At 46.7% G+C, this 25741-nt stretch overlaps 1 protein-coding gene and 1 long non-coding RNA gene across 3 annotated transcripts; both read right to left on the bottom strand.

Moving 5' to 3' along the window:
- Nucleotides 1-718: 718 nt before the first annotated feature.
- Nucleotides 719-4769, bottom strand: LOC135430043 (uncharacterized). The gene is made up of 4 exons (XR_010436523.1): nt 4104-4769; nt 3899-4035; nt 1047-1081; nt 719-981 (listed from the first exon to the last, which is right to left on the bottom strand). It is a non-coding gene; the product is annotated as an uncharacterized LOC135430043 (long non-coding RNA).
- A 17532-nt stretch (nt 4770-22301) lies between these two features.
- LOC135430044 (b(0,+)-type amino acid transporter 1-like) lies at nt 22302-25012 on the bottom strand (the record flags this gene model as incomplete). Of its 2 annotated transcripts, XM_064684591.1 has the most annotated exon segments (5): nt 22302-22736; nt 22813-23131; nt 24025-24121; nt 24202-24700; nt 24770-25012. In XM_064684591.1, coding segments are annotated over 5 exon segments (1229 nt in total), but the record flags the coding sequence as incomplete, so codon positions are not given.
- Between the last annotated feature and the right edge of the window lie 729 nt (nt 25013-25741).

The raw sequence follows: 25741 nt of genomic DNA, 5'->3' as shown, positions 1-25741 counted from the left end.
ATTACTTTCCTCGTTTGGAAGCAAGCGATAAAAATAGATAACGAAATCCTGTTTGTTGCATTTGACTTTATTGGCAGCATCGATAGTTTGCCTAGTTGGTTGTTTTCTTTATTATCGGCCACGCCGATATCTTTTTGTCGTATGAGCAGAGTAGCGGGGGTGAAACCGGGCACACAGCGGTGCTCAATTAATTGAAAAGCGGCAACGCCCGGCTTGCGATTCACTGCGCTGGGAGGGATAACGCCATTGAGCGATCATCATTGGCCAACCGATTCGCTCATTGAGAGATTAGGAGGAGAGCGGATCGGGTGCCCTTGTTAATGCCCTTGGCCTACAGCTGGGCCGTTGACCCTAGAGTGTAGCTGTGCAGATGGACAGCAACGGTGCCCGCCTCGTATATGTATGCGTGTGCCGAAACTCGTCACCGATGATGTTGCTGCGCAAATGTACAGCAGGGAGTTCAATTTTGTCAGCGGTCAACGGCGGGCGTGCTGTGCTCGAAGCTAGTTTAAAGTTTTTTCTTTTTGCATGTCGGTCCCGCACTAAAGATTCCAAAGAAAGTTTCTAGCCGGCCAGCTAAGCCGAAGCGTACAAAACGAATACGATAAATGTTGCTGTTGTTTAATAATGCAACTTGAAATTAAACATTGTGCCAAAATGTACAAAATTTGTAAAAAAAAAAAAGCGTTAAGCTTACAATAAGTCAACTCATAAAATAAACGACCCACGGTTCCGGCAACAAAGGGACCAGCTCTCGGACCAGAGAGGACTAACAGTTTAACCCCTAGTCCAAGTTTCGGCTCAGCGGCGCACCTCAGCCATACCCTCGGCGTACGTGTTACTGACGCTATCCAGAAGGACAGGCCAAGAAGCGGCCACGGGCGAGATCACGCCCACATCATCCGAATGAGTCCGTTCCATAACGCCCAGCCTCGCCCCGATCAACAGGCAAAGGCAGAAGCAGACTCATATTTGAGACCCCTGAATGAGAAAAGATTTTTAAATTATTAAATTTAGTTTTGTTTGTTGGCCTTATGTATACATACGCTCATATATGCAATCTATAGCTATTACCTGCCATCTAAGAAAAGAAAAAAAAATGAAGTAATTTCGATTCCTCACGATCCATACATATATACAGTATAATTTGCTTTGCTGCCTCGATAATTAGCTGCATCGGTAAGATAGCTGCCTGAAATTTTCTTTTCGCTGTAATAAGAGCTAATTTTGTACGAAATTAATTACGTTAAGTGCATTTAACTACTAACTATACAATGCATAGACATGTCATGAGCCCCATTAGTGTCCGCAACCATTTTAGTGTGCCCAGACAAAGTAAGACAGCTGAGAGTGGCAGCCGAACGCCGGCCTCGAAAGCCGAACGTTCAGTATGAAGCCGCATCTCGCTCAGCGCATAACGTCGCTGCGGCTGATGCCTTTTCATAATATATATATGTTAGTTTTTAATTCCTTACATCCCAAAACCATACATATGTGTGTCTCGCTCTCACTTATTGATTTGCGCACTTGTGTGCATCTCCTTCTCCCTGCATAGCTTCTCAAAAACCCCGAGATCTACAAACACACATATGTTTGAGTTATGTGGATGTGCGCACAAGTAGATCGCGGCGTTTGTCGCGATCCAGAGATTTTTTCTTCAATTGTCTGCCCTTTGTGCCTGTGGCATACATATTCAAATGCTCTTTAATGTATTTCTTCGTCCAGTCAGGCATAATGAGAAGAATCTGATATATTTATATTTAATAAAAACTTAAATGACCCAAATGAAATATTAATATTATATATTCTAATATTTTTGTTTACTGTGGGGACCAATTTTGCTTAAAATTAAAAAAAAAAACTAAGTCGTATTTCTGCAAGGGTAATTCTTCGTCGTCTTGTCGAATAATTTAAGAAAAGACCAAAAATTTTAAATGTTTAATTTTTTCAACTTGCTACTTGTGCACACGCACACTCTTTCGAGTAAGCAGTTGGGTGACATTATTAAAGGGTTTGGCCTGTTCATGTGCAAAACTCCTATTTTCCATGATTGTTGTAAGGGTAAGGGTACCTGAACGTTGGCATAAGTGCATGATAACTCTTTGGGCCTGCCAAGCACACACACTTAAACACTTTTCTATATGGATAGAAGCATTTATGCGCTTGTGTGCGTGTTGGTTGCCTGCCTGCCTGCCCGATGCAAATTTGACCAAATTTTAAGTTTTTGGCATTTTTGAATTTCGAGCTCTACACAGACACAGACCCACAAACACACACACACAAATGTGTGCGAATGAGCCGATCAAGGGTTTGTCGTGAGACAGAGATATTTTCATCAATGGGTGCGTAAATTTGGGCGGCAGGCACGGTCTTTTTTTTGGCATGCATGGGAACAAATGGACAAATGGATGCTGGACATTCTGATCGTTTATTGCCTGCCATAATACCCTTTAACCCAAAATGTTTACAATGTCGAAAAATACATTAAAAGATCACTTGCATTTTTTCCATATCAAAGTGCAAACGAGCGGCAAGTGCGGTTCACCTGTTTTCGTTGCCTGTTCACACATAGTAGCAAGTTGAAAAAATTGAACATTTTCAATTTTTGGTCTTTTCTTAAATTATTCGACAAGCCGACGAAGAATTACCCTTGCAGAAATACGACTTCGTTTTTTTTTTTAATTTTAAGTAAAATTGGTCCCCACAGTAAACAAAAAAAAATAAAATATAATATATAAATATATCATTTAGGTCATTTAAGTTTCTAATAAATATAAATATATCAGATTCTTCTAATTATGCCTGACTGGACGATGAAATACATGATAGAGAATTTGAATGTGTGTGCCACAGGCACAAAGGGCACACAATTGAAGAAAAAATCTCTGGCTCGCGACAAACGCCGCGATCTACTTGTGCGCACATCCACATAACACAAACATATGTGTGTTTGTAGATCTCGGGGTTTTTGAGAAGCTATGCAGGGAGAAGGAGATGCACACAAGTGCGCAAATCAATAAGTGAGAGCGAGGCACACTCTGCACATGCATACACACACATGTATGTTTTTGGGATGTAAGGAATTAAAAACTAACATATATATATTATGAAAAGGCATCAGCCGCAGCGACGTTATGCGCTGAGCGAGATGCGGCTTCATACTGAACGTTCGGCTTTCGAGGCCGGCGTTCGGCTGCCACTCTCAGCAGTCTTACTTTGTCTGGGCACACTAAAATGGTTGCGGACACTAATGGGGCTCAGTCGTTGACGATTTATCGGCATCCGATTATTCCGCTGTTTGCGGACACTAATGGGGCTCAATCGTTGACGATTTATCGGCATCCGATTATTCCGCTGTTTGACATGTCTATGCATTGTATAGTTAGTGATTTAACTTAACAGCCTTTGCACTAAAGCGCCTCCTATCGGCAATAATTTTTTGACAGTTTCTATGAATATCATATAAGTTAACTGCGCCATCTATGATCAGTTATGCTGATTTTTGATTTGTTTTTCTTATGTATACAATAAACTGTATTGAAATTGAATTAAATCTTATATAAATACATCTAGTTAATAAAAACTATCAAATAAATTTATTAAACTTAGTAATGTTAAATAGAATTCAGTACTACTTAAAAAAAATAGTGGTTACTATGAAATCGATTCACTTTTAGGATAAAAAAATAAATTAAGTTAACTGCCCTTTTAGGATAGCTGCCTTTAATGTCTCTGCAAACTACTCGAGGCAGCTAAGCAAATTATACTGAATATACAATAAAATCATTTATTTCCATCGCCCTTAGCGCCCCAGAGAGCTCTTTAGGTAGGCTAAGAGAATTTAAGCGATTTAATTCCTACGAATATCGTTTTTTATATAAGCTTCTTTCCAACATACCATTTTTTTCCAGCGTGGTGGCACATATATGTATACGTGCGCGAACGTGTGGGGAGCCAATCGCTCAATTTAATATTTATAACATTTGTTGTCCCACGTTGTTCCCAACGGTGACGTCCTTTCTTTGTGTTGTTCAGCTTTCAATAAAATTTTAGAAAATCATCAATTGTTAATAACTATAGATAATGCAAATAATTATGTGTACCTGTTGAAGTGAGAAAGATGTCCATTAGCATGACATTATATAATGAACGTTGAGATATGAGTATGAGATGATGCAAATAAATTTACGCCATTGTTGAAGTTGAAAAGAAGTGTCCACTTGCATGAAACCATAAATAGAAGTTTGGAAATATCCTGTGAAGATAAATGAAATAAGAGATATTGATTGTAAATAACTATAAGAAACGCAACCAATTATATGCACATATTGAAGGAAAACAATGTCCGGCTAAATATCAAGTGATGGGGAAAGGGGACATGACAGCCGACACGGGTTGATGCAGGCCATCTAGTGGCCAAAAAAAGAGAGACGAGATCAGGTGATCGTCTCAGGTAGGGCGGGTACACTGGGTCCGGTACCGGGACCCGATCTGGAAGTGTAAAGTGGATTAATATGTTTTTTGGTAATTGATATTGAGCTACTCCCCTTTGTTGTTTACATTTTCTAGTTGTTACAGCTGTTAGTGTTGTTCATTTGCTAATAGTGCCGGCTGTTTGATTATATCGATTATATGGGTAATTTTGAATAGTGTTGTGTAGGTCTGTTTTGCTACAGACGTTTGTGAGGCGGCTACCTAGAGTAGCCACCCCACAATCCTGTTTCGCGGCAAGGAGCCGTTAGATATAGAATTTTATTGTTTTGTTAGTTTTGCGTGCGCTGCCGATCGGTTACTGAACACCGTCTCGACAGCGCAGCTTCAATTCGGCGGCGAAGAGCGAAAGCTCCGAGCCGAAGTTGCGAAAGTTCGCGGCGAAGTTGAGCGGCCGAGGCAAGCGTTTGGCTCGCTTGCGAGCGTGCCGGCACTTTTTCGGCGACCATCAGAGTAAGTAGACGTGTGTCGGAGTGGCAGAAGCAGAACATAACCCTGAAACGGGTAGCGGAGTGCTAGGGCTCCAGGCAGTGCGGCAATGCTTTTTGTGTAGGGAAACAGAGTAGGGTAGTGCTGAACAGCTATAAGGAAAGTGACGTGAAGAAAGTAATACTCATAAACCAATAATCCTTGGCATCTTTTATTTACACTAACCTCAGGTACCGTGGCTAGCCGGTACTCAATATACCCTTCCCTTCCTAACTTAAAGCGTAGTATCGAGAGACGAGGCTTCTTTACGTCGCTCGACATAACCTCTTTCTTAACCTAAAGCGTAGTATATCGAGAGACGAGGATTCATCGCTCACAATAACAACCTTTTTCCTAACCTAAAGTGTAGGGTATCCAGAGAGAGACGAGGCTTCGTTGCGTCGCTCATGATAACCATCCCAACGGTAGTTTGTGTGCGGGTTGAGACGGACTCCGGCAGGGACCCCTGCGCCATCAATCGAACGCTGAAGGCCAGCTCGGTCGTTCCAGATATGCGCAGGTCGTTCCGCTAAAAGGACCGAAGGCAGAGTAGCGATAATTGTGACACTTCCCCCCTCCCTAAACCCTACATCCCAGCAACCAACAAATGTCTTGTAGGCTTGCTGAACCTGGCGAGACCGAGATTTGTACCCCGGCCAGTAGCTTCCTTACAAGTGGCGCCCGATCAGGGACGTAGAGGCGTTTAGGGGCGTGGCATGTTTGCGGATTAAAGCCCCGCAAATATGCCAAAATAAGTGTTTTACAAAAAAAAAAAAAATGCCTACAGGGTATTTTTGAGTCGGGCGGTCGGTCGAAAAGTACAGCGCGCGCCATACGGGCGACGTCGAAACAACGCTTGCACACGTGTGCACAAACGTGCGCCGCAGTCAACGTCGACGTCGAAGGGCCGTTAAGGCGTCGCGACAGCGGTTGTACAGTGGGACGAATTCAGTTCACGCGCGGTGAAAACTGAATTCGTCAGTACAGTTGGAGAGAACAATGCCAACGGGTGTGTTTTATTAGAAGTGAACAATAAGAACAGACAAGTGCAAAATAAGAAGAGGTTAAACGAACCAGGATTAAAGTGAATTAAGTTTTAGTTTGATTAATTTTTTTTGTGAAGTGAACTCAAAGATACAAAATTTCTATATATATATGAGAAAAATAAAATAATGAGTGACAAAGGCAAAGACAAATACGGACCAAAGTGACGGATGGTCAATATTGAAACGAACATTAAGTGCAGTTATTTATTATTTTTTTTTAGTTCAAATTTGGAAAATAAACGAAAAAACACAAAAAAAAATTAATAAATAAATAAAATTTAAAAAAATAAATAAATATAAATGAAAAGAAAATAAACCTGCAGAAAAGACACGAACCAAAGAGAGCTACATAAATCAACGGAACGAGGATCGCCCAGACACCAAACACGAAAATCAAGCGAGAGTCTACAAGAGGGAGAAGTCGAGCCTAGAGTGAGTAATAAAAACTCAGAATGAAGTCAGGTGAGTGCCAAAATTCGGGTGTGGGCGTGCGCTGGATCCACCAGCGACGCAAAGAAGAACTGGTGGCGATCGCCGATGAGTTCGGGCTGAATAAGGAAGGGCGCGTGGAGGAGTTGCGTAAGCGGTTATCCACATTCGTACAGGATGGCGGCCATACATCCGAAATTTGGGGCCGGCTTGCCGAGTTGGAATCTCAGTCTAGCACGGAGCTAGGGCGAGCCCCTTACGAAACGAATAGTGGCCCTTATTTTCCCGTCCATATTCTCAGTCGGAGGCCAAGCCTCTCGCAAACGTTCCGGAACAAGTCCGAAAGTGGGGCATAAGGTACGATGGCCGGTCCGATTCCCTTGGGTTCTTAGAGGACTTAGAGGAGCGCGCCATCACGTACGGTATAGCCCTCGATCGATTGCCTCGGGCCATGAGCGAGGTATTCTGCGACCGGGCCGCTCATTAGTTCTTGAGTAGCGGACTAAGGAATGTAACATGGTCCGTGTTTAGGAAGGGCTTCTTAGAATTCTTTCTGCTACCGCGCTACTTTGAGAGATTGGAGGACGAAATCCGGTCCCGCCGGCAGCGCGTGGGGAAGGCATTTAAAGAATACCTAATAGAGCTGCGGGCTTTGATGCACCATGCCAGATATGAGCCGGCGCAGGAGTTGCACCAAATATATGAGAATGCCGCCCCCGAATACAGCTCTTACGTACGACGGCAAGACTTCTCCACCTTGTCCCTGCTGACTCAGCTGGCCGTGCAGTACGAGACAGTGATGAAACAGAGAACGGAATACTCGGGAAGCAGGTCAGGGAGTCAGATGGTCACGAATTCGAGTGGCGCAGAGTAGGCGAGGACGGTACAGCCCCAGGGGGGACACCTCAACCCATTCCGGTCTACTCCCATCGGATCCGGAGTGACCGGTGTGGATAGGCAAGTCTCCGCCCGCCAGCGACGGCCCCTGCGGAAGTCGCCCACCAAATGATGAGCCAAGAGGCCGGAACCGGGTACGATCCGCGACGAGCATGTCGTAGGTGCGCGCAGGAGTGGCACTTCGCTAGAAAATGCCCCAATGCACCCGTCTTATTCTGTTGGGTATGTGGGAACCGGGGCAAGAGTAGCCAGAATTGTAATCGCCGCACGGAGGCGGGAAACGTGCAACGGCGCCGCCCAGGCCAGGATCGGGTCGGCGCCGGCACACACGGGACTCGGGAATAGGACATCCACTGAAGGTGGAAGGGGGCAGGATCGTTGCTACGGTGGAGATTGGCGGGTGCACGATGCCTGCCACTATCGATACTGGAGCCACTCGCAGCTTCATGAGCGAAGACTGCGTACGCAAGTGGTCGGTTCAGGGAAGAGCGTAGGACGTACAGGCGCGCATTCGGCTGGCAGATGGGTCAACTCTCGAGGTAGGAAAGGCATTGAGGTTAGACGTCGGCCTAACCGGGAAGGCGGTCAGTATGTTGATGCTCATCATGCCCTCGATGCTAGAACACGTTATCATGGGGATGGATTTCTTAGGTGCAATGGTAGCTGTAGTACGCTGCGGTAATGCAGAGCTGGTCCTAGAGACGGTGACGGCACCGATCGCGGGGCCGGGGACAACAGATGAGCCGAAAGAAGGCCTCACGCGCCGAGACGCGGGAGCGCCTGCTCGACAACCCACGGAAACGGATACGAGCGAGGAGCCGAATGAAGGCATCCCAGATCATGAAAGGGGAGCACCTGCTCGTCGACACAATGCAGAAAATACATTGAGAGAACCAAAGAAAGGCCTCCCAGGTCATGGAAAGGGAGCACCTGCTCGGGAACCGATGGAAAAAGACACGAAGAAAGAAGTGCGGCCGGGATCGGATCGAGAGTTTGAAGAGCCCAACAGGTGGCGCGTAAAGCTGCAAAGGCAGATCTACACTGGCTACGGAGGCGGCACGGCGGAAAGATGCCAGAGAACGAAGGGGTTAGGAGCGATGGCTAGGATCCACACGGACGCAGGTGATCAAGAGCGACGCCCAGAGTCGAGTGATCGTGGAGCTCTATCTGGAGTCGGAATGATGCCTGGAGGATGCGAGACGCAGGGCAAGAACAGCATCCGGAACTGAAGGAGTTCCTGGGGTCAGAACTGGCACTCTTCGAGGGGCTCGGAGGAGTCTCGCATATCGCGGAGCACAAGATCCGGCTAAAGGACGACAAGCCGTTCAAACAGAGATATTATCCGAAGAATCCGGCCATGCAGAGGGTGATCGATGAGCAAGTGGATGAGCTGATCCAGGCGAATGCCATCGAGCCTTCGCGTAGTCCGCACAGCGCCCCAATCGTCTTAGTCAAGAAGAAGACTGGCGAGTTGCGCATTAGCATCGACTACCGACAACTCAATGCACATGCCATTCCGGATGCTTATCCTGTGCCACGAATTAATCACATCCTGGAACGGTTGCGCCACGCCCGGTTCATTTCCATTTTGGATTTGAAGCACGGGTACTGGCAGACACCAATGGCAGCCGACAGTCGAGAGTGAACGGCGTTCACGGTCCCCGGCGTGTGCGACATTTCAGCGTGCCTTGGATACGGTAATAGGGCCGGAGATGGAGCCTCATGCGTTCGCCTACCTAGACGACATCGTGGTAATAGGAGCAACGAAAGAACAGCATGTGGAGAATTTGAGGGAGGTATTCCGCCGGTTAAGGGCGGCCAATCTCAGGCTAAATAGAAAGAAGTGCAGCTTCTTCAGGGAGAGGTTGGTCTACCTAGGACATGTCATTTGCGGGGAAGGAATACGTACCGATCTAGAGAAACCTCGGAACCTGAGGGCCCCGACAAATTGTAAAGAACTGCGGCGCAGTACTGAAGCAGACGATTGAGGGACAGGAGCGGGTGATAGCGTACGCGAGCCGGAAGTTGCTGAAGGCCGAGGTGAACTATTCCGCCACCGAGAAAGAGTGCCCGGCAATAGTGTGGTCGATCCGGAAGCTGCCCTGCTACCTAGAAGGGTACCGGTTCGACGTAATAACAGACCATCTAGCACTCAAGTGGCTCAACTCGATCGAGAGCCCGTCCGGAAGAATCACGCGATGGGCATTGGAACTGCAACAGTTCCAATTTGACGTCCACTTTCGTCGAGGGAAGCTCAACGTCGTGGCCGATGCACTATCAAGGCATCCTCTAGAGACCTGTGAGCAAGCAGTGGCGGCCGAGTCACCCTGCAAATGGGTCGCGAGTATGCGTGCCAGGATCGCCGAAGAGCCAGCCAAGTTCCCGGATTACACCGAAGAAAACGGACAGTTATATAGGCATTTGGGCCACCGGACAGACGATGAGGACTACATCCCCTGGAAACTATGCGTGGCCAGTAGTCAACGCCAGAGGGTACTGCGGGAATGCCATGATGCTCCCACGGCCGGGCATCAAGGCGTGAGGAAAACTGTGTCGAGGCTAGCCCAGAGGTACTACTGGCCAGGGATGTTCCGCGACGCCGCCAAGTACGTGAGATGCTGCGAAGGCTGCCAGAAGTTCAAGAGCGAGCAACTCAAACCGGCTGGTCGCATGCTGACGAGACAGGTGGCAGAGCCGATGGCGGTACTCTGCGCGGATTTTGTCGGACCCCTTCCACGGTCGAGACATGGCAACACGATGCTATTAGTGTTCCATGACGCTTTTTCGAAATGGGTGGAATTGGTCCCACTCCGGAGGGCTACTGCGGCACACCTGCAGATCGCATTCCGAGAGAGGATTCTGAGTAGGTTCGGAGTACCTAGGAAGTTCGTGTGCGACAACGGGGTACAGTTTACGAGCCGGAGTTTCAAGTCGTTTTTGGGGTCCCTGGGTGTAGAGGTCCAGTATACCGCCCCGTACTGTCCACAAGAGAATCCCACTGAGAGGACCAACCGGACTGTAAAGACCATGATAGCGCAATTTATCGATGGCCATCAGAGTTCATGGGACGAGCTTTTGACCGAGATATCCGGCCACTGTGGTAGCCACCCCACAGTTCATAATGGTAGTTATAGGATGTAAATATTGTTAGCTTATAAGCATTAATTGTATTAGAATAAGAGCATAGTAAATTAAGGGCAAGGAGCCACGTAGCCAGCAAAGGTATAGTTTAAATGTGAATTTAACCGCCGGCCGCCGCAGCAACCGTGCGTTGTTGATCGGTTGCTCAACACCGTGTTCGAGAGCGCAACTTCAGTTCGGCGGCGAAGAGCGAAAGCTCCGAGGTGAAGTTGCGAAAGCTCGCGGCGAAGTTTAGCGACCGAGGCATGCGCACGGCTCGCTGGCGGGCGTGTCGGCACTCTTGGAGTGACGATCAGAGTGAGTAAACGTGCATCGCGAGTGAAAACGCAGAGTGTATAGCGGAGCGCTAGGGCTCCTTGATCAATAAGGGAAAAATAATTGAATAAAAGTGCATACATTGTGATTAATGAAGGAAATTCGCTGATTATTTTATTTTCCAATAACCCTATTTGTTCTAGCATCGGAATTGGCCGATGTTCAACCTAACCTAGAGTGGGAGCATGTGGTACGGGACTGTAGCCCAGGAGTAGGTATTACTGATAAGTGTTTGGGTAGTGGAGTTGGTACGAGGCCACGGCCCGATAGTGCAGTTGGTACGAGGCCCCGGTCCGATAGTGCAGTTGATGCGAGGCCACGGCCCACTAGTGTAGTTGGTGCGAGGCCACGGCCCGCTAGTGTAGTTGGTACGAGGCCACAGCCCGATAGTGCAGTTGGTGCGAGGCCACGGCCCGAAGGAATAGCTGGTGCGAGGCCATGGCCCGATAGTAAAGTTGGTGCGAGGCCACGGCCCGAAGGAGTAGCTGGTGCGAGGCCACGGCCCGATAGTGTAGAAATAGAGCTAGGCTTGGTTTGGTTAAAATACCCACTCCCCTCCCCCTTAAACCCTCTTTCCCAGCAAATTTATAAATGTCTTGTAACTCGCTGGACCTGGTAAGACTGAGTTGTACCCCGGCCATTAGCTTCTTTACAAGTGGCGCCCGAGCAGGGACTGTAGAGGCGTTTAGGGGGCGTGGCATGTCGGCGGATTAAAGCCCCGAAAGCGAAAACATAAATAGGTATTTTCACAAAAAAAAAATTTTCATACAGGGTATTTTTAGTCGGGCATACCCTAGAGTGAAGGTACCCTAGCGGAGGACAAGAGAATAATAATATCATATACGGGTGAAGTATAAAACTAGGGTATTGGGTAGTCCAGTATACCCTAGCGAACATTTTTATACCCTGTGTTAGGCAAAGGCAGAAAAATGAACACCTGCAACATTTTAGCGACGAAAATGCTTGCAAAAACCTAGCACGCAAAGCAAAGAGTCGAAAACATAACGGTCGGTCGTAAAATTACAGCGCGCGCGCGCCAGACGGGCGACACCGAGACCACGCTTGCACACGGGTGCACAAACGCGCGGCGCAGTCGACGTCGGCGTCAAAGGGCCGTTAAGGCGTCGCGACAGCTACTGTACAGTGGGACGAATTCAACTCACGCGCGGTGAAAAGTTGAATTCGTCAGTACAGTTGGCGAAAGTAATGAGGACGGATGCGTTTAATAGTGAATACGAACCAAGTGAACAATGAGAACAAACAAGCAACAAACGAGTCAAATGAACGCGGGTTAAAAATGAAAAGAACATCAACGGGATTATTTTTTTTTTTTATTTTTAATTTTTTTTTGTGAAGTGGCCGAAGATAAATAAAAATAAATAAAAGAAATAAATAAAATAAATAATTAAATAAACAAGAATATATAAAGGAAAAACAATAAAGACGAGGGCAACGACCAAAGTGAGGAATGGCCTAAACTTAAAAAAACATTAAGTGCATTTTTGTTGAGTTTTTTTTATATTTTGTTTGGTGGAAGTGATCAAAATAAGATAAAGAGAAAACGAATTAAGAAAAAAAAGGGAAATGAACTAATAAGGAACAAACAAAAGTGGATGAACAAGATCGGCATAAAAGTGACAAAGACACCAACATAACAGAGAATAAATAAAGAGACCGACGGAACCCCTGAAGCAGGAAGAGCGGGAAACAGCGAAGCCGACTACCGAGAAAGGTATATAATATAAGATGGAGGCAGGTGAGTGCCAAAAGTCGGAGCCTGACCTTAGGAGCTCCCTGTTGTACGGGCGTTCGCAAGCGCCCACCCCGAGCTTAGCCGTTTCGGGCGTGAAGGAGGCGCATGCTTTCGGGAGAAGCGAAGACCGCCGAGCAACCGCGGCCAACACAGAGGTAGGACGGTCCCCTGCCGAACCAGGTAGTGGTCCCCACCACACTAGACCGTACCCTCAATCGGAGGCGAGGCCACTTCCCAATGTTCCGGAGCAAGTTCGGAAGTGGGGCATGAGGTATGATGGCCACTCCGACCCCCTTGGGTTTTTAGAGGTCCTCGAGGAGCGCGCCATCACCTATGGCATTGCCCTCGACCGAATGCCCAGGGCAATGAGCGAAGTGTTCTGCAACAGGGCTGCTCGTTGGTTTTTGAGCAGTGGGCTAAGGGATATGCCATGGTCTGTGTTTAGGAGGGGTTTACTAGAGTTTTTCTTACCTCCACGTTACTTCGAGAGGCTTGAGGACGAAATCCGGTCCCGTAGGCAGCGCATAGGCGAAGAATTCAAGGATTACTTGATAGAGCTGCGGGCTCTCATGCATCACGCCAGATACGAGCCGGCGCAGGAGTTGCACCGGATCTACGAGAATGCCGCCCCCGAATACAAACTCTACGTGCGACGGCAAGATTTTTCCACTCTGTCCCAGCTTCCGCAGATGGCCGTGGAGTACGAGACAGTCATGAGGCAGAGGGCGGAATACTCAGGAAGCCAATCAATAAGTCAGGGGGTCTTGAGTTCGAGTAGCGCAGAATAGGGGTGGACAGCACAGTCCCCAGGGGGACACCTCAACCCGCTCCGGTCTACTTCCAGCGAGTCCGGAGCGACCGTTATGGATAGAACGATCTCCACCTCGCCAGCAGTGGCCCCTGCGGATGTTGCCCATCAGAGGATGAGCCAAGAGGCCGGAACCGGGTACGATCCGACACGAGCATGTCGTAGGTGCGCACAGGAGGGGCACTTCGCCAGGGAGTGTCCCAACGCACACATCGTGTTCTGTTGGGTATGTGGGAATCGGGGCAGAAGTAGCCAGGATTGTTGTCGCCGCACGGAGGCGGGAAACGTGCAACGGCGTCGCCCAGGGCAGGATTGGGTCGGCGTTACACACGTGACCAGGTAATAGGTCACCCACTAAAGGTGGACGGTGGCCGAATCGTCGCTACGGTGGAGATTGGCGGGCGAACGATGCCTGCCACTAACGATACTGGAGCCACTCGCAGCTTCATGAGTGAAGATTACGTACGCAAGTGGGCGATTCGGGGAAGAGCGGAGGACGTGCAGACTCGCGTTCGTCTGGCAGATGGGTCCACGCTCGAAGTATGGAAGGCATTGTGGTTGGACGTCGGCCTAGCGGGAAAGGTGATCAGCATGTCGATGCCCATCATGCCCTCGATGTTAGACCACGTTATCCTGGGAATGGACTTCTTGGGTGCAATGGGCACTACAATACGCTGCGGCCAGGCGGAACTGGTCCTAGAGGCAGTGACGGCACCGGTCGTGGGGCCAGGAACGAGCGAGGAGCCGAAGGAAGGCCTTTCAGGTCATGAAAGGGGAGCACCTGCTCGGATACAGAGAGAACCGAAGGAAGGCCTCCCAGGTCATGAAAGGGGAGCACCTGCTCGGCCACAGAGAGAACCGAAGGAAGGCCTCCCACGTCATGAAAGGGGAGCACCTGCTCGGCTACAGAGAGAGGATACCAAGAGGGAACCGAAGGAAGGCCTCCCAGGTCATGGAAAGGGAGCACCTGCTCGGCACCCGATGGAAAAGGTCCCGAAAAAGGAAATGTGGTCCGGCTCAAATCGAGAGCCTGAAGAGCCCAAGAGGCGGCGCGTAGAGCTGCAAAGGCAGATATACGCTGGTTACGGAAGCGGCACGGCAGAAACGTGCCAGGAAAAGGACGGAGTAGGAGCCATGGCTAGAATCCACGCGGACGCAGGTGATCAAGAGCGACTGCCAGAGTCGAGCGATCATGGAGCTCTATCTGGAGTCGAAGTGGTACTTGGAGGGGGCGAGAACAGCATCGAAGAGGCGAAGTGGCCAGCGGATCTGGATCCGGAACTGAGGGAGTTCCTGGAGTCAGAACTGGCACTCTTCGAGGGTCTGCAGGGAGTTTCGCATATCGCGGAGCATAGGATCCGGCTAAAGGACGACAAGCCATTGAAACAGAGATACTATCCGAAGAATCCGGCCATGCAGAGGGTGATTGACGAGCCGGTAGATGAGATGATTCAGGCAGGTGCCATCGAGCCGTCACGTAGTCCGCACAGCGCCCCAATCGTCTTAGTCAAAAAGAAGACTGGCGAGTGGCGCATGTGCATCGACTACCGGCAACTCAACGCGCATTCCATCCCAGATACTTATCCTGTTCCCAGGATTAATCACATCCTTGAGCGGTTGCGTCATGCCCGGTTCATCTCCACTCTGGATTTGAAGCACGGGTACTGGCAGATACCGATGGCAGACGATAGTCGGGAGTGTACGGCGTTCACAGTCCCTGGAAGAGGTCTTTTCCAATGGCAGGTGATGCCACTTGGCTTACATTCGGCGTGTGCGACATTTCAGCGGGCCTTGGATACGGTAATAAGGCCGGAGATGGAGCCCCATGCGTTCGCCTACCTAGACGACATCGTGGTAATAGGAGCGACGAAAGATCAGCATGTAGAGAATTTGAGGGAGGTATTCCGCCGGCTAAGGGCGGCCAATCTCAGGTTGAACAGGAAGAAGTGCAGCTTCTTCAGGGAGATGTTGGTCTACCTTGGTCTCGGGATGGCGTCATGGTACAGGCGCTTCGTTCCCAACTTCGCGACTCATGTACAGCCGCTCACAGCGTTCTTAAAGAAGGGCCGGAAATGGGCATGGGAGCAAGAACTGGAGGAGGCATTACGGCAATTGAAGGATAGCTTGACGACTGCCCCTGTGATGGCTTGTCCGGACTTTTCCGCCAAATTCGTCTTGCAGACTGACGCGAGTGAATATGGCCTCGGCGCAGTGCTGACACAAACAATTTGACAGGAGCGAGTGATAGCGTACGCGAGCCGGAAGTTGCTGAAGGCTGAGGTGAACTATTCCGCCACCGAGAAAGAGTGCCTGGCAATAGTATGGTCGATCCGGAAGCTGCGCTGCTACCTAGAAGGGTACCGGTTCGACGTGATAACGGATCATCTGGCACTCAAGTGGCTCAACTCGATCGAGAGCCCGGAAGAATTGCGCGATGGGCATTGGAACTGCAACAATTCCAATTCGACGTGGCCGACGCACTATTAAGACGTCCTCTAGAGAACTGTCAGCAAGCAGTGGTGGCCGAGTCACCCTGCAAATGGGTCGCGAGCATGCGTGCTAGGATTGCCGATGAGCCAGCCAAGTTCCCAGACTACACGGAAGAAAATGGGCAGTTATATAGGCATTTGGGCCACCGGACGGACGACGAGGACTTTATTCCCTGGAAGCTATGTGTGGCTAGTGGTCAGCGACAGAGAGTATTGCAAGAGTGCCATGATGCTCCCACGGCCGGGCATCAGGGCGTGAGGAAAACCGTGTCGAGGTTAGCCCAGAGATACTTCTGGCCGGGTATGTTCCGCGACGCCGCCAAGTACGTGAAGTGCTGCGAAATCTGCCAGAAGTTCAAGAGCGAGCAACTCAAACCGGCCGTATGCTGACGAGTCATGTAGCAGAGCCGATGGCAGTACTCTGCGCGGATTTCATCGGACCCCTTCCACGGTCGAAACATGGAAACACAATGTTACTAGTGTTCCATGATGCCTTTTCGAAGTGGGTGGAACTGGTCCCTCTCAGGGAGGGCCACGGCCGCGCACTTGCAGACAGCGTTCCAAGAGAGGATTTTGAGTAGGTTCGGTGTACCTAAGAAGTTCGTGTGTGACAACGGGGTACAATTCACAAGCCGGAGTTTCAAGGCTTTTCTGGAATCCCTGGGTGTAGAGGTCCAATACACCGCCCCGTACTGCCCCCAAGAGAATCCTACCGAGAGGACAAATAGGACCGTGAAGACTATGATAGCGCAATTTATCGAGGGCCATCAGAGTTCGTGCGTGTCGGACTCGACGGGATTCAGTCCCGCTTTCCTGATGCAGGGCAGGGAGCCGCGGTTGCCGGCCGCTTTATACGATCAGGTGACTCCGGGGTCCGCAACTAGTGCACTCGACCCTAGGACAAAGGCGGATAGGCTAAAAGAAATTTTTGATATCGTCCACAGCAATCTCCAGCGCGCATCAAAGGACAAGGGCAGACACTGCAACTTGCGGAGACGAGAGTGGCGACCATCATCGGACTCAATGGTCTTGCTACGACAACACCAGCTGTCCAACGCGGCCGAAGGCTTCGCCGCCAAATTGGCACACAAATTCGGCGGTCCTTATCGAGTCGTCAAGGTTGTATCCCCCAACATCGTGAGCCTGGGACCGAAAGAAGAGGGTGGCCAATATTTCACAGCTGAAACCATTCCACCAAGAGATCATTGATGACGAAGAAGAGCAACCAGGACCTACGGACGCCCACGAGAAGGCGAGGAGTGATAGCGGCACCCGTCGCCCGACGTAACCACTTACTAAATTTAGCGTAGCTAGAAGGGGCTTAGTAGTTAGTAGAATGGGAGCCGCACTGTAGGAATAGGGTATTAACAATTAAGTAACACATAAGCTAACGAATAAGTTGAATTTACAGGTGGACCCAGAAATTATTTCGATCTCATCGGACAAGCACGCCAGCAGTGGGGATACCGAACCTTTCCCTGGGCCCAGCGCCGGAGGCCAACGCGACCCCCGCCAAGGGCGCTATTTTTATAGGGGAAGGCAGCAGGACGAACCGCCTCGCCACTTTCGCCACACGATGTACTCCAGACGGACCAATATTATGGAACGTTTGGACGGGATGGTCATGCTAATGGCCGTCGAGGTAACGACCCTATTCGTCGAAGCTCCGTTCTCGCGAAATTCGCCGCCGTACGCGGAGGAGCCCCTGTCTCCCCGCTGGCATCCTCCTCGACAATGTCGCCTGAAAGGACAGGCCCGACAACAACTGACGAGTTGGACGCTCAAGCGGACAAGGAGGACCTCCTACCCCTCGAGACGGACGAGCACACGCCATCAACGCGAGAATGCATGCTACCAGCAGCCGGCACAGAAGCCGACCAGCTCCGCCACGAATCGGACACTGTCGAAAAAGGGGGCCAATCGGCGCCGGAGCCCACGACGACTCACGAACCCGTGACAGAGGACGAAGACGAGGAGCCGTTATTCCGCCGCCGCCTAGCCACCCACCGGTTTAAGGTAGACCCGAATAGCCGCTTCCCTCGGATTACCCTACGCTACCTACCGAAGATCCGCGAGGTGGGTAGTGCATCTCGTTCTGGCCTCTCAAAGCGTGGGAAAGGGAACACAGGGGAAGGTCCTGGCGGAAAACGTCGGCGAAACCGCGACCGTCGTCAAACAGCCACCCGAGGTAAGCGTCGCCGAAGCGGTAGTCAACAGCAACCCAGTGTCGAGAGAACGGTGGTATCGGCCCCCAAAAAGTGTCGCCCGGAGCCCGAGGCGCCCCAAGAACCGCAACTACGCGTGCCGCGTTCGCCCCGCGAGCGCCAAGAGGGTCCTTCTTGGCATTGGAAGGATAACCGTAGTTGCGGAGCCGCAGTCACTCCCCCAGGTGGATGCTCCGATCCTTAGGTGGCACCAAAAACGGTCTTCCAAATGGTCGCAGAAGAACAACAGGCCAGAGTTGAGGACGCAATGCCCCCCCTCGTGCCCATAATACGCGCACAGGCACCCGGCACCGCTTCCCGAGAGGAAATGGAGAAAGCATGGTTCGGTCCGGAAGACGGGATGCCGCCGTTGGTGCCCATCACACGCATGGAGACGCCTGTTGCAGCCCACCGGACCGATACGGAAGAGGCGTGGGTCTAGGAGACGGAAACGGTACCCGCAGAGGTCCCTGAGACCCCCTCCGATAGTGAGCTGTGGGGGGACGTCGCAGAATTGTTCGATGGAATCGACAGTTGGGACACGAGCCTGGAGTCGGTGCTCAACGAGGAGGTGGACCTAAGTTCAATGACAGTCCCGCTGGCTGCCAGTCCCAAGGACACGCCAAGGGGTCATACGCCAACAGTGACCGCCAGAAGTCCCGTTTCCGATTTCGCCCCCTTGGATTGGAGGGTATTTCCCCGGGAGATGACTCTGTCGGCGGCTCTAGTGCATCTCATCGAGGGATTCGTTTCCGGGTGACGGAAGAAGACAGAGAATACAACGTCACGGTGAAGCAAAAGGCGACGTAACCGTCACCTCCTCGAAGTAAGGGGGTGGTGTGAGGCGGCTACCTAGAGTAGCCACCCCACAATCCTGTTTCGCGGCAAGGAGCCGTTAGATATAGAATTTTATTTTTTTGTTAGTTTAAGGTATCATAAGTATTAGTAGTAAGAAAGGCAAGGAGCCGTGAGATCTTTATCATAATCATTTTGCTAGCATCAAAAGTATTAATAGTAAAGAAGGCAAGGAGCCGTTTCTAATATCAGTATTGTCAAACATTTATTGGAAAAAGAGAAGAATAGAATAAATTTGAATTTGAATTTAACCGCCGGCCGCCGCAGCAACCGTGCGCTGCCGATCGGTTACTCAACACCGTCTCGACAGCGCAGCTTCAATTCGGCGGCGAAGAGCGAAAGCTCCGAGCCGAAGTTGCGAAAGCTCGCGGCGAAGTTGAGCGGCCGAAGCAAGCGTATGGCTCGCTTGCGAGCGTGCCGGCACTTTTTCGGCGACCATCAGAGTAAGTAGACGTGTGTAGGAGTGGCAGAAGCAGAACATAACCCTGAAACGGGTAGCGGAGTGCTAGGGCTCCAGGCAGTGCGGCAAGGCTTTTTGTGTAGGGAAACAGAGTTGGGTAGTGCTGAACAGTTATAAGGAAAGTGACGTGAATAAAGTAATACTCATAAACCTATAATCCTTGGCATCTTTTATTTACATTTTATAGCTATCGTCTACCCCCACCACCACTTAATAGATTTAATTCAAATAAATTCCCATAAAGTTAAGCCAAAATTTTATTGCTGAAAATTTCATCAAGATCAAACACAGAAGAAAACGTCTGCTTATATTCACAAGTGTTTGCAGCAGCTAGTGCAAATGGCAAGAATTTCTGTATACATGTACACACACACATTCATGCACGTCTTCTTTGAATTCTATTGACAGCATTGCAATTGCGCTTGAATTGTATTGTTTACTGTGTTCTGCAATTTTAATTCATTTTTGTCTCTAGCTCTTATAGATTCTGAAATCGATGCGTTATAAATACGAACTGACAGCCGAACAGACAGATGGACATGGTATAATCGACTCGGCTATTGAGGCTGATCAAGGCTGATATATACATTATGTTATGCTTCCTTCTAGCTGTTACATACATTTTCACAAAACCATTTTCAATGGGTACAGGGTATAAAAACAGGAGAGAATGGATATCTTCGGCACGCCGATTTAATACTATGGTAGACATAGTTTACAGATACATATGTCGAAACAGTGAAACTCCTAAATGCCAAGTTTAATGGAAATATCTTATAAACCAGAATATTTTGTGATACCAAAACTCAATTTTTCACCGCAAATAAGCAGCTTACTTTAAATAATAATGCCACGGTTGCTAAAAATATCTTAATAAACAAAAAGGTGTTCCTATAGTGGGAGCGAAAAAAAAATAGCGGTGCCGTTTTAACACGCAACGCATATAGCTCTCTAACTCTCCTGCTCTCTAAGCAAGTAAGCGAGTTTTGGATCCGAACCAAAACGACCTGATCCACAAAAAATGAATGGTTACCAATTTTTCTTCCAACTGTCCCATCTATATGTTGCATGGTTCGTGGTAAATCTGGTAAGCAATCGCACAAATGTGCCACAATTTGGGTCAACTGTTTCTATGAATGGATTGTCCGAACTATCGAAGCAGATTGGTACACAGGGAACGCTTTCTTGACATGTGTCGATGAGATGAAAACATGCAATCCAAGGACAAGAACTAAAACGCAAAGAGCAAGAAGCATAGAAATTAATAAAGGGTATTTTTAATTTATAGCCCTTTTTGGCTTGTTGATTGTTAAAGGAACTTATTTTAGTCCTTTTGTTTTTGGAATGAGATTTTAGTATTCACCGCAACGGATAAACACACGAATACATTATTCGGCTAACCAAAGAAAAAGATGTATATACTAACAAATAACAAATATCTCGCAGTACGATTGTGAATATTTAGATTGATTAAAATTTTTTATCGCGCATGATAATATTCATCTTAATGTGTTCCGTTCAGATTTGAAATCATTTAACCCTGAACCCATTGTAAATGGGTAAAAGGGTACAATATAAATCAATATCAATATCATGTTTTTTGAGCAAAATTGGTAAATAATAAGAACTAGAGTCACCAAACTTTACATGCAGCTTCTAGAATAGTATATATATACCAAGTATCATTCATTTTATAGCTATCGCCACCTCCCCGCTACCACCACAAAGCTATAAATCATGTTAAGAAACCAACTTTTATTGCCCACCAATTGACTCCACAATTTTAATGCAATTGACTTTTTGAGAATACACAAATATTCTATAGCAAAATAAGATGTGCTGTAGAAAATTTCATTAAGATCGGTTAAGAAACACAAAACTAATTAAAGAAAATGTGTTTTGGCTGGCCTCGTGCTTGCAGCAGCTAGCGCAAATTGCAAGAATTTCTGTATACATGTACACACACACATTCATGTGCGTCTTCTTTGAATTCTATCAACAGCATTGCAATTGCGATTTTATTGTTTTCTGTGCTGCTATTTTAATTAGTTTTTCTCATTAAAACTCAATTACTGGTGTGTAGTCATAACCAGTTACCATTGAACTCAGCTTAATGCTATCACATCACATTTAGCAAATGTTTTTCTGCCATTCTTTCATCCTATTCCATTAATGGGCAAGAACTTACTCGTAAATCTGAAGCTTTGGACTTAGGGGTAATTTTGGACTCTAAGTTCTTATTCATTCAGCATATAAACTATATTATGCCTAAGGCGTATGCGATGTTTGGGATTGTTAGGCGCAATTCTAGCTAGTTTAAAGACCTGTTCACAAGATTATCTCTATATTCGGCCTTTGTGCGGTCAATATTAGAGTATGCTTCTTATATCTGGAGCCCATCCGCAATTGTGCATACAAACAGGATTAAAAGGCTGCAAAAACAGTTTTTAAAGTTTAATTTACATTGCCTTAACTTTGCTGACCCCTTACCGACATACAGAGCTAGGTGTCGACTACTACATTTGTCATCTCTGGAAAATAGGAGAATGATTTCAGCACTGCTTTTTCTAAACAACTTAATTGTAGGAATAATTGATTGCCCTTCCCTTCTTGCTCGCGTTAATTTTAATGTGCCGAGCAGATCTTTGCGATACCATTTGCCGTTTTCTGTGGGGACTCATAGAACTGCTTATGCAAGTAACGAGCCTATGATCAGATCACTAAAGCTTTATAATAGTCTACCAACTGAAATGCATTTTGAATTTTCTGCCAATAGTGCTCAAGTTAAAAATAAGCTTAAAGAATTCTTCCTTTAAAACTCATTAATTCCACATCTTCTTTAAGCTTCATATTTTCTGTTTAGTTAATTAGTTATTTAAGATAATATTTTGTAAATTATAATAACCTGAAAGCTATCAGCATTGGTTAAATAAATAAATAAATAATTTTGTTTATAAAAATGCAAAAATTTATCATTTTTTGTGCCTTTTTCTAGTTATTATTCATTACTTTTTATTACAAGATATGATTACACTTGCCATGGGCCTTGTATACTGACAAAAACGTTTCTAAGTACGTGCAGGTACATGTACATAATGAATAATGTATGTGGCACAAAATAGAGACTGTTTAATTATATCCGCCAACTAATTGGAAAGTTGTCAATCAACGACTACATATACATAAACATTAATTTTGCAAATTTAAGTTAGGTATCTGTGAATGTTTGCTTTGCTTTTTGTATAATAAATATTCTGTTTTTGCCTGCATCCAAAGCACTTGTTTGCATATTAAGCAAATGGGAGAGAGTTACTCAAACATGGCCATTGATGAGGTTGGTACAACTTCCAGTAGTAGCTGAAAAAACAGCGTCACCTTATCTATAATAACGTTTTAAAAAAAGGAACATTAACAAAATGGTATGTAATTTTATGTGTAATTCTTATATTTACTTACTCATAAAGCGCGGGGTCATTCCTAGTTTAACGAAAGGTACGTAAAATATTAGACCCGCGAAGATGAAGAGCAACGCATATAAATATTCTATGCGAGGAGTCTGGAAAATTGGCGCTGCAACAAGGTAGACAGATATAATCAAGACCACAACAGGAATGACAATGGGCACTTTGTATGGCCGTGGATGATTAGGTTTGGTGTAACGCATCACTATAAGTGCCAACATAGCGCCGCCATAAAATATCCATGCTGTGAAGCTGAAGAAGTCAATCAGCGAATCAATCGTGCCATGCAGCACCATGGCTGACGCAATTAGCGACTGTTAAAATAAAATGAATAATAAGCGGAGACCGTTTGAGTTCGATAGCCATTCTTTGAAATGTTGTAGATTAATGAAACATAAATATTACCACAGACAATATAAACACTAAGACGAGTAACGCCATACAACAAAATGCTGAAATGTAGCTTGCTTTTTTGAAAATTGGAACGAACACAAAATCAGTATCTCGGTACACGATATGCATTCATATGTCAACACAGATTTGGGATAGGCCATGATCAGCGCTAGAAAACTAAGAAAATTTATTTCTTCACCAGCTAAAACCAGAGCAGTGAACAACAACACATATACACATATTTTGTTGTACTTATGCATGCATAATTCACAGATACAAACATAGGTGCGTGCACACCTTTGGCTGAGACAAGAACTTCTCTCAAGCATACACTGTCTAAAAACAAAAGTGAAATCAATCTATGTGTGCTATTTTCCTAACATAGTTATTGCACAAGATGCGCTTTGTGAAACAAATATTTTATTCTTAAATTTTCCTGTAAAATTTATCGTTAGTATCTAGGGTAATGGTTCATTTAAATAAAGCATGCATTTCATGGATAAAGCAAAAGTACTTGCGTCGATCGTAAGTTCAAAACTTTTTCGCTCAATGAAACGAAGCGACGCAAAGCATCATTGACCAGCTTTGCTGAAGGCAGACTGGCCACTAACTTAGTTGCTCGTGTCAGCATCAGAAAGCCGCGATTTTGGTATTCGTTCGTCTGATCGAACAGCCGTCGGCAGGCATGTCGTGTGAAGCCTCAAAGGCCAGATGAAAGGCATGGCTAGAAATTTTGCGTCGCATTCAAATGTATGGGCGTTACTCATCTTAGTGTTTATATTGTCTTTGATATAACTATGATTTTTGAACTTACGTGGAATATAAGACCAGGAGCAGGAGTTAAGCGTCGTACATGTACGTATGATAAAATGTCTAGTAGATGTCCCTCTCGACTGGCTGCAAAGCAAAGACTGCAGTAAAAAAATAGGTATATAAATAAAAAACAAACAAAGAGCGAGAGACGTGTAGTTAAGTTAAATATGTAACCTACCGTCCTGCGGCAAAAAGTGTACCATTAGCACTACCAAACGTGCTAACAGTGACACTAAGTGGCATTAGCCAGGCAAGGGCGCCTAAAATACGGTTGCCAAAGGTGACAGCGACCGCCTCAGATTCGATCATTTCTTGCGCTGACATGGCTGCTAGGTAGGATATGTTGATCAGCGCGTAACACAAAGTAACCAGTGGTATGCCAATCATGATAGATCGCGGCAAGTTTTTGCTTGGATTCTTTATCTCCTCGGTGACATAGTTGAGGTTGTTCCAACCATCGTATGCCCAAAGGCCAGTGTAAAATGCGGTTGCGATTGCGCCAATATTTGGCATTGGCCCATCAAATGCATGTGACAAATGCTGGGTGTTGCCCTGTAGTAACTTCCATGCACCACCGCATATTACAATGACAACGGCAACTAATTTAGCCGCTGTAAATACGTTCTGCACGGCCATTCCCAAATTGACGCTGTAGCAATTCACGAACAATATCATCACTGACAACGCAAAATTAAGGAATTAGGTTTCTTTTAAATTGTAAATTGAACTTATTGTACAACACTTACCAATTGCCACCAGTGCAACCATCTTTACAACCCCTCTAGGCGGATCACATTCTGTCACAAAAGCCTCAACAGCATATTGTGCGAATGATAAGCATATTATTGCCATTTGAGATGGCTTCAACACCAATGTCGATACCCATGAGAATAAAAAAGCCGGTGCCGGTCCATAGGCGTCCATAAAGTAGGCCCATTCCGCACCAGATGAGGTATTCATTGTGCCAAGTTCGGCATATGCCAGAGCTCCTAAACCGTGCGAAACAAAAAGTATTTAATTGATCTCTATATGTAAAACACAAGTTGCAAAGTTGAAGAAAAGTATAATGTGTGATTGGTTTTTTATGCGATGTGACCATATATAAAATATAACACAAAAAAATTTTCACAGTATGTGTTCTTAAAAAGTAAAGGCGTATATATTTTCTGTTACAGCATCAATACTCAAGTAGACATGTAGGAGCTAGATATTCGGGATTGGGTTACCCAAAGCAAGTTTAATTTTATTTCTTTCGACTAGAGTCATTTTGTTGTATTAGACACTTATCTTTAAATTGGAACGGTTTTTTATACCCCTCTAAAAGGTATTATAAAATTGTCATGAAATGTGTAACGTATAAAAGAAGACATCTCACACCACATTGAGTAGCGTTGTCCGCCTATCTGTTGACGGACTGAATCCTTGTCTTTGGAACAATCGGTCTAAATGTAGGATCTTGAATGGAAAACTTATTTTTTTATATTGACCAAAACTCCGACATTTATTCGTCTTACTATGCTTCTTACATATATGCAAAATCCTATCAACAGCGGACCATATGTACAAAACCGCAAGCAATGGTCTACAAGAGTATTAAAATTATGGCGTGCTGAGGATATCCTACTTTTTCGATTATATCTCTAATACTATAATTTACCAGCAACCAATAGATATTTATTTCTAGCCCTCAAATATTTTTTATTAAAAATATATTCACA

This window comes from Drosophila montana, unplaced genomic scaffold, assembly GCF_035044405.1.
Source record: "Drosophila montana isolate Dmon_TW-CO22-7 unplaced genomic scaffold, ASM3504440v1 contig_2826_1, whole genome shotgun sequence".
Classification (NCBI taxonomy): domain Eukaryota; kingdom Metazoa; phylum Arthropoda; class Insecta; order Diptera; family Drosophilidae; genus Drosophila; species Drosophila montana.
This window is presented reverse-complemented; position numbering and strand designations above follow the sequence as displayed.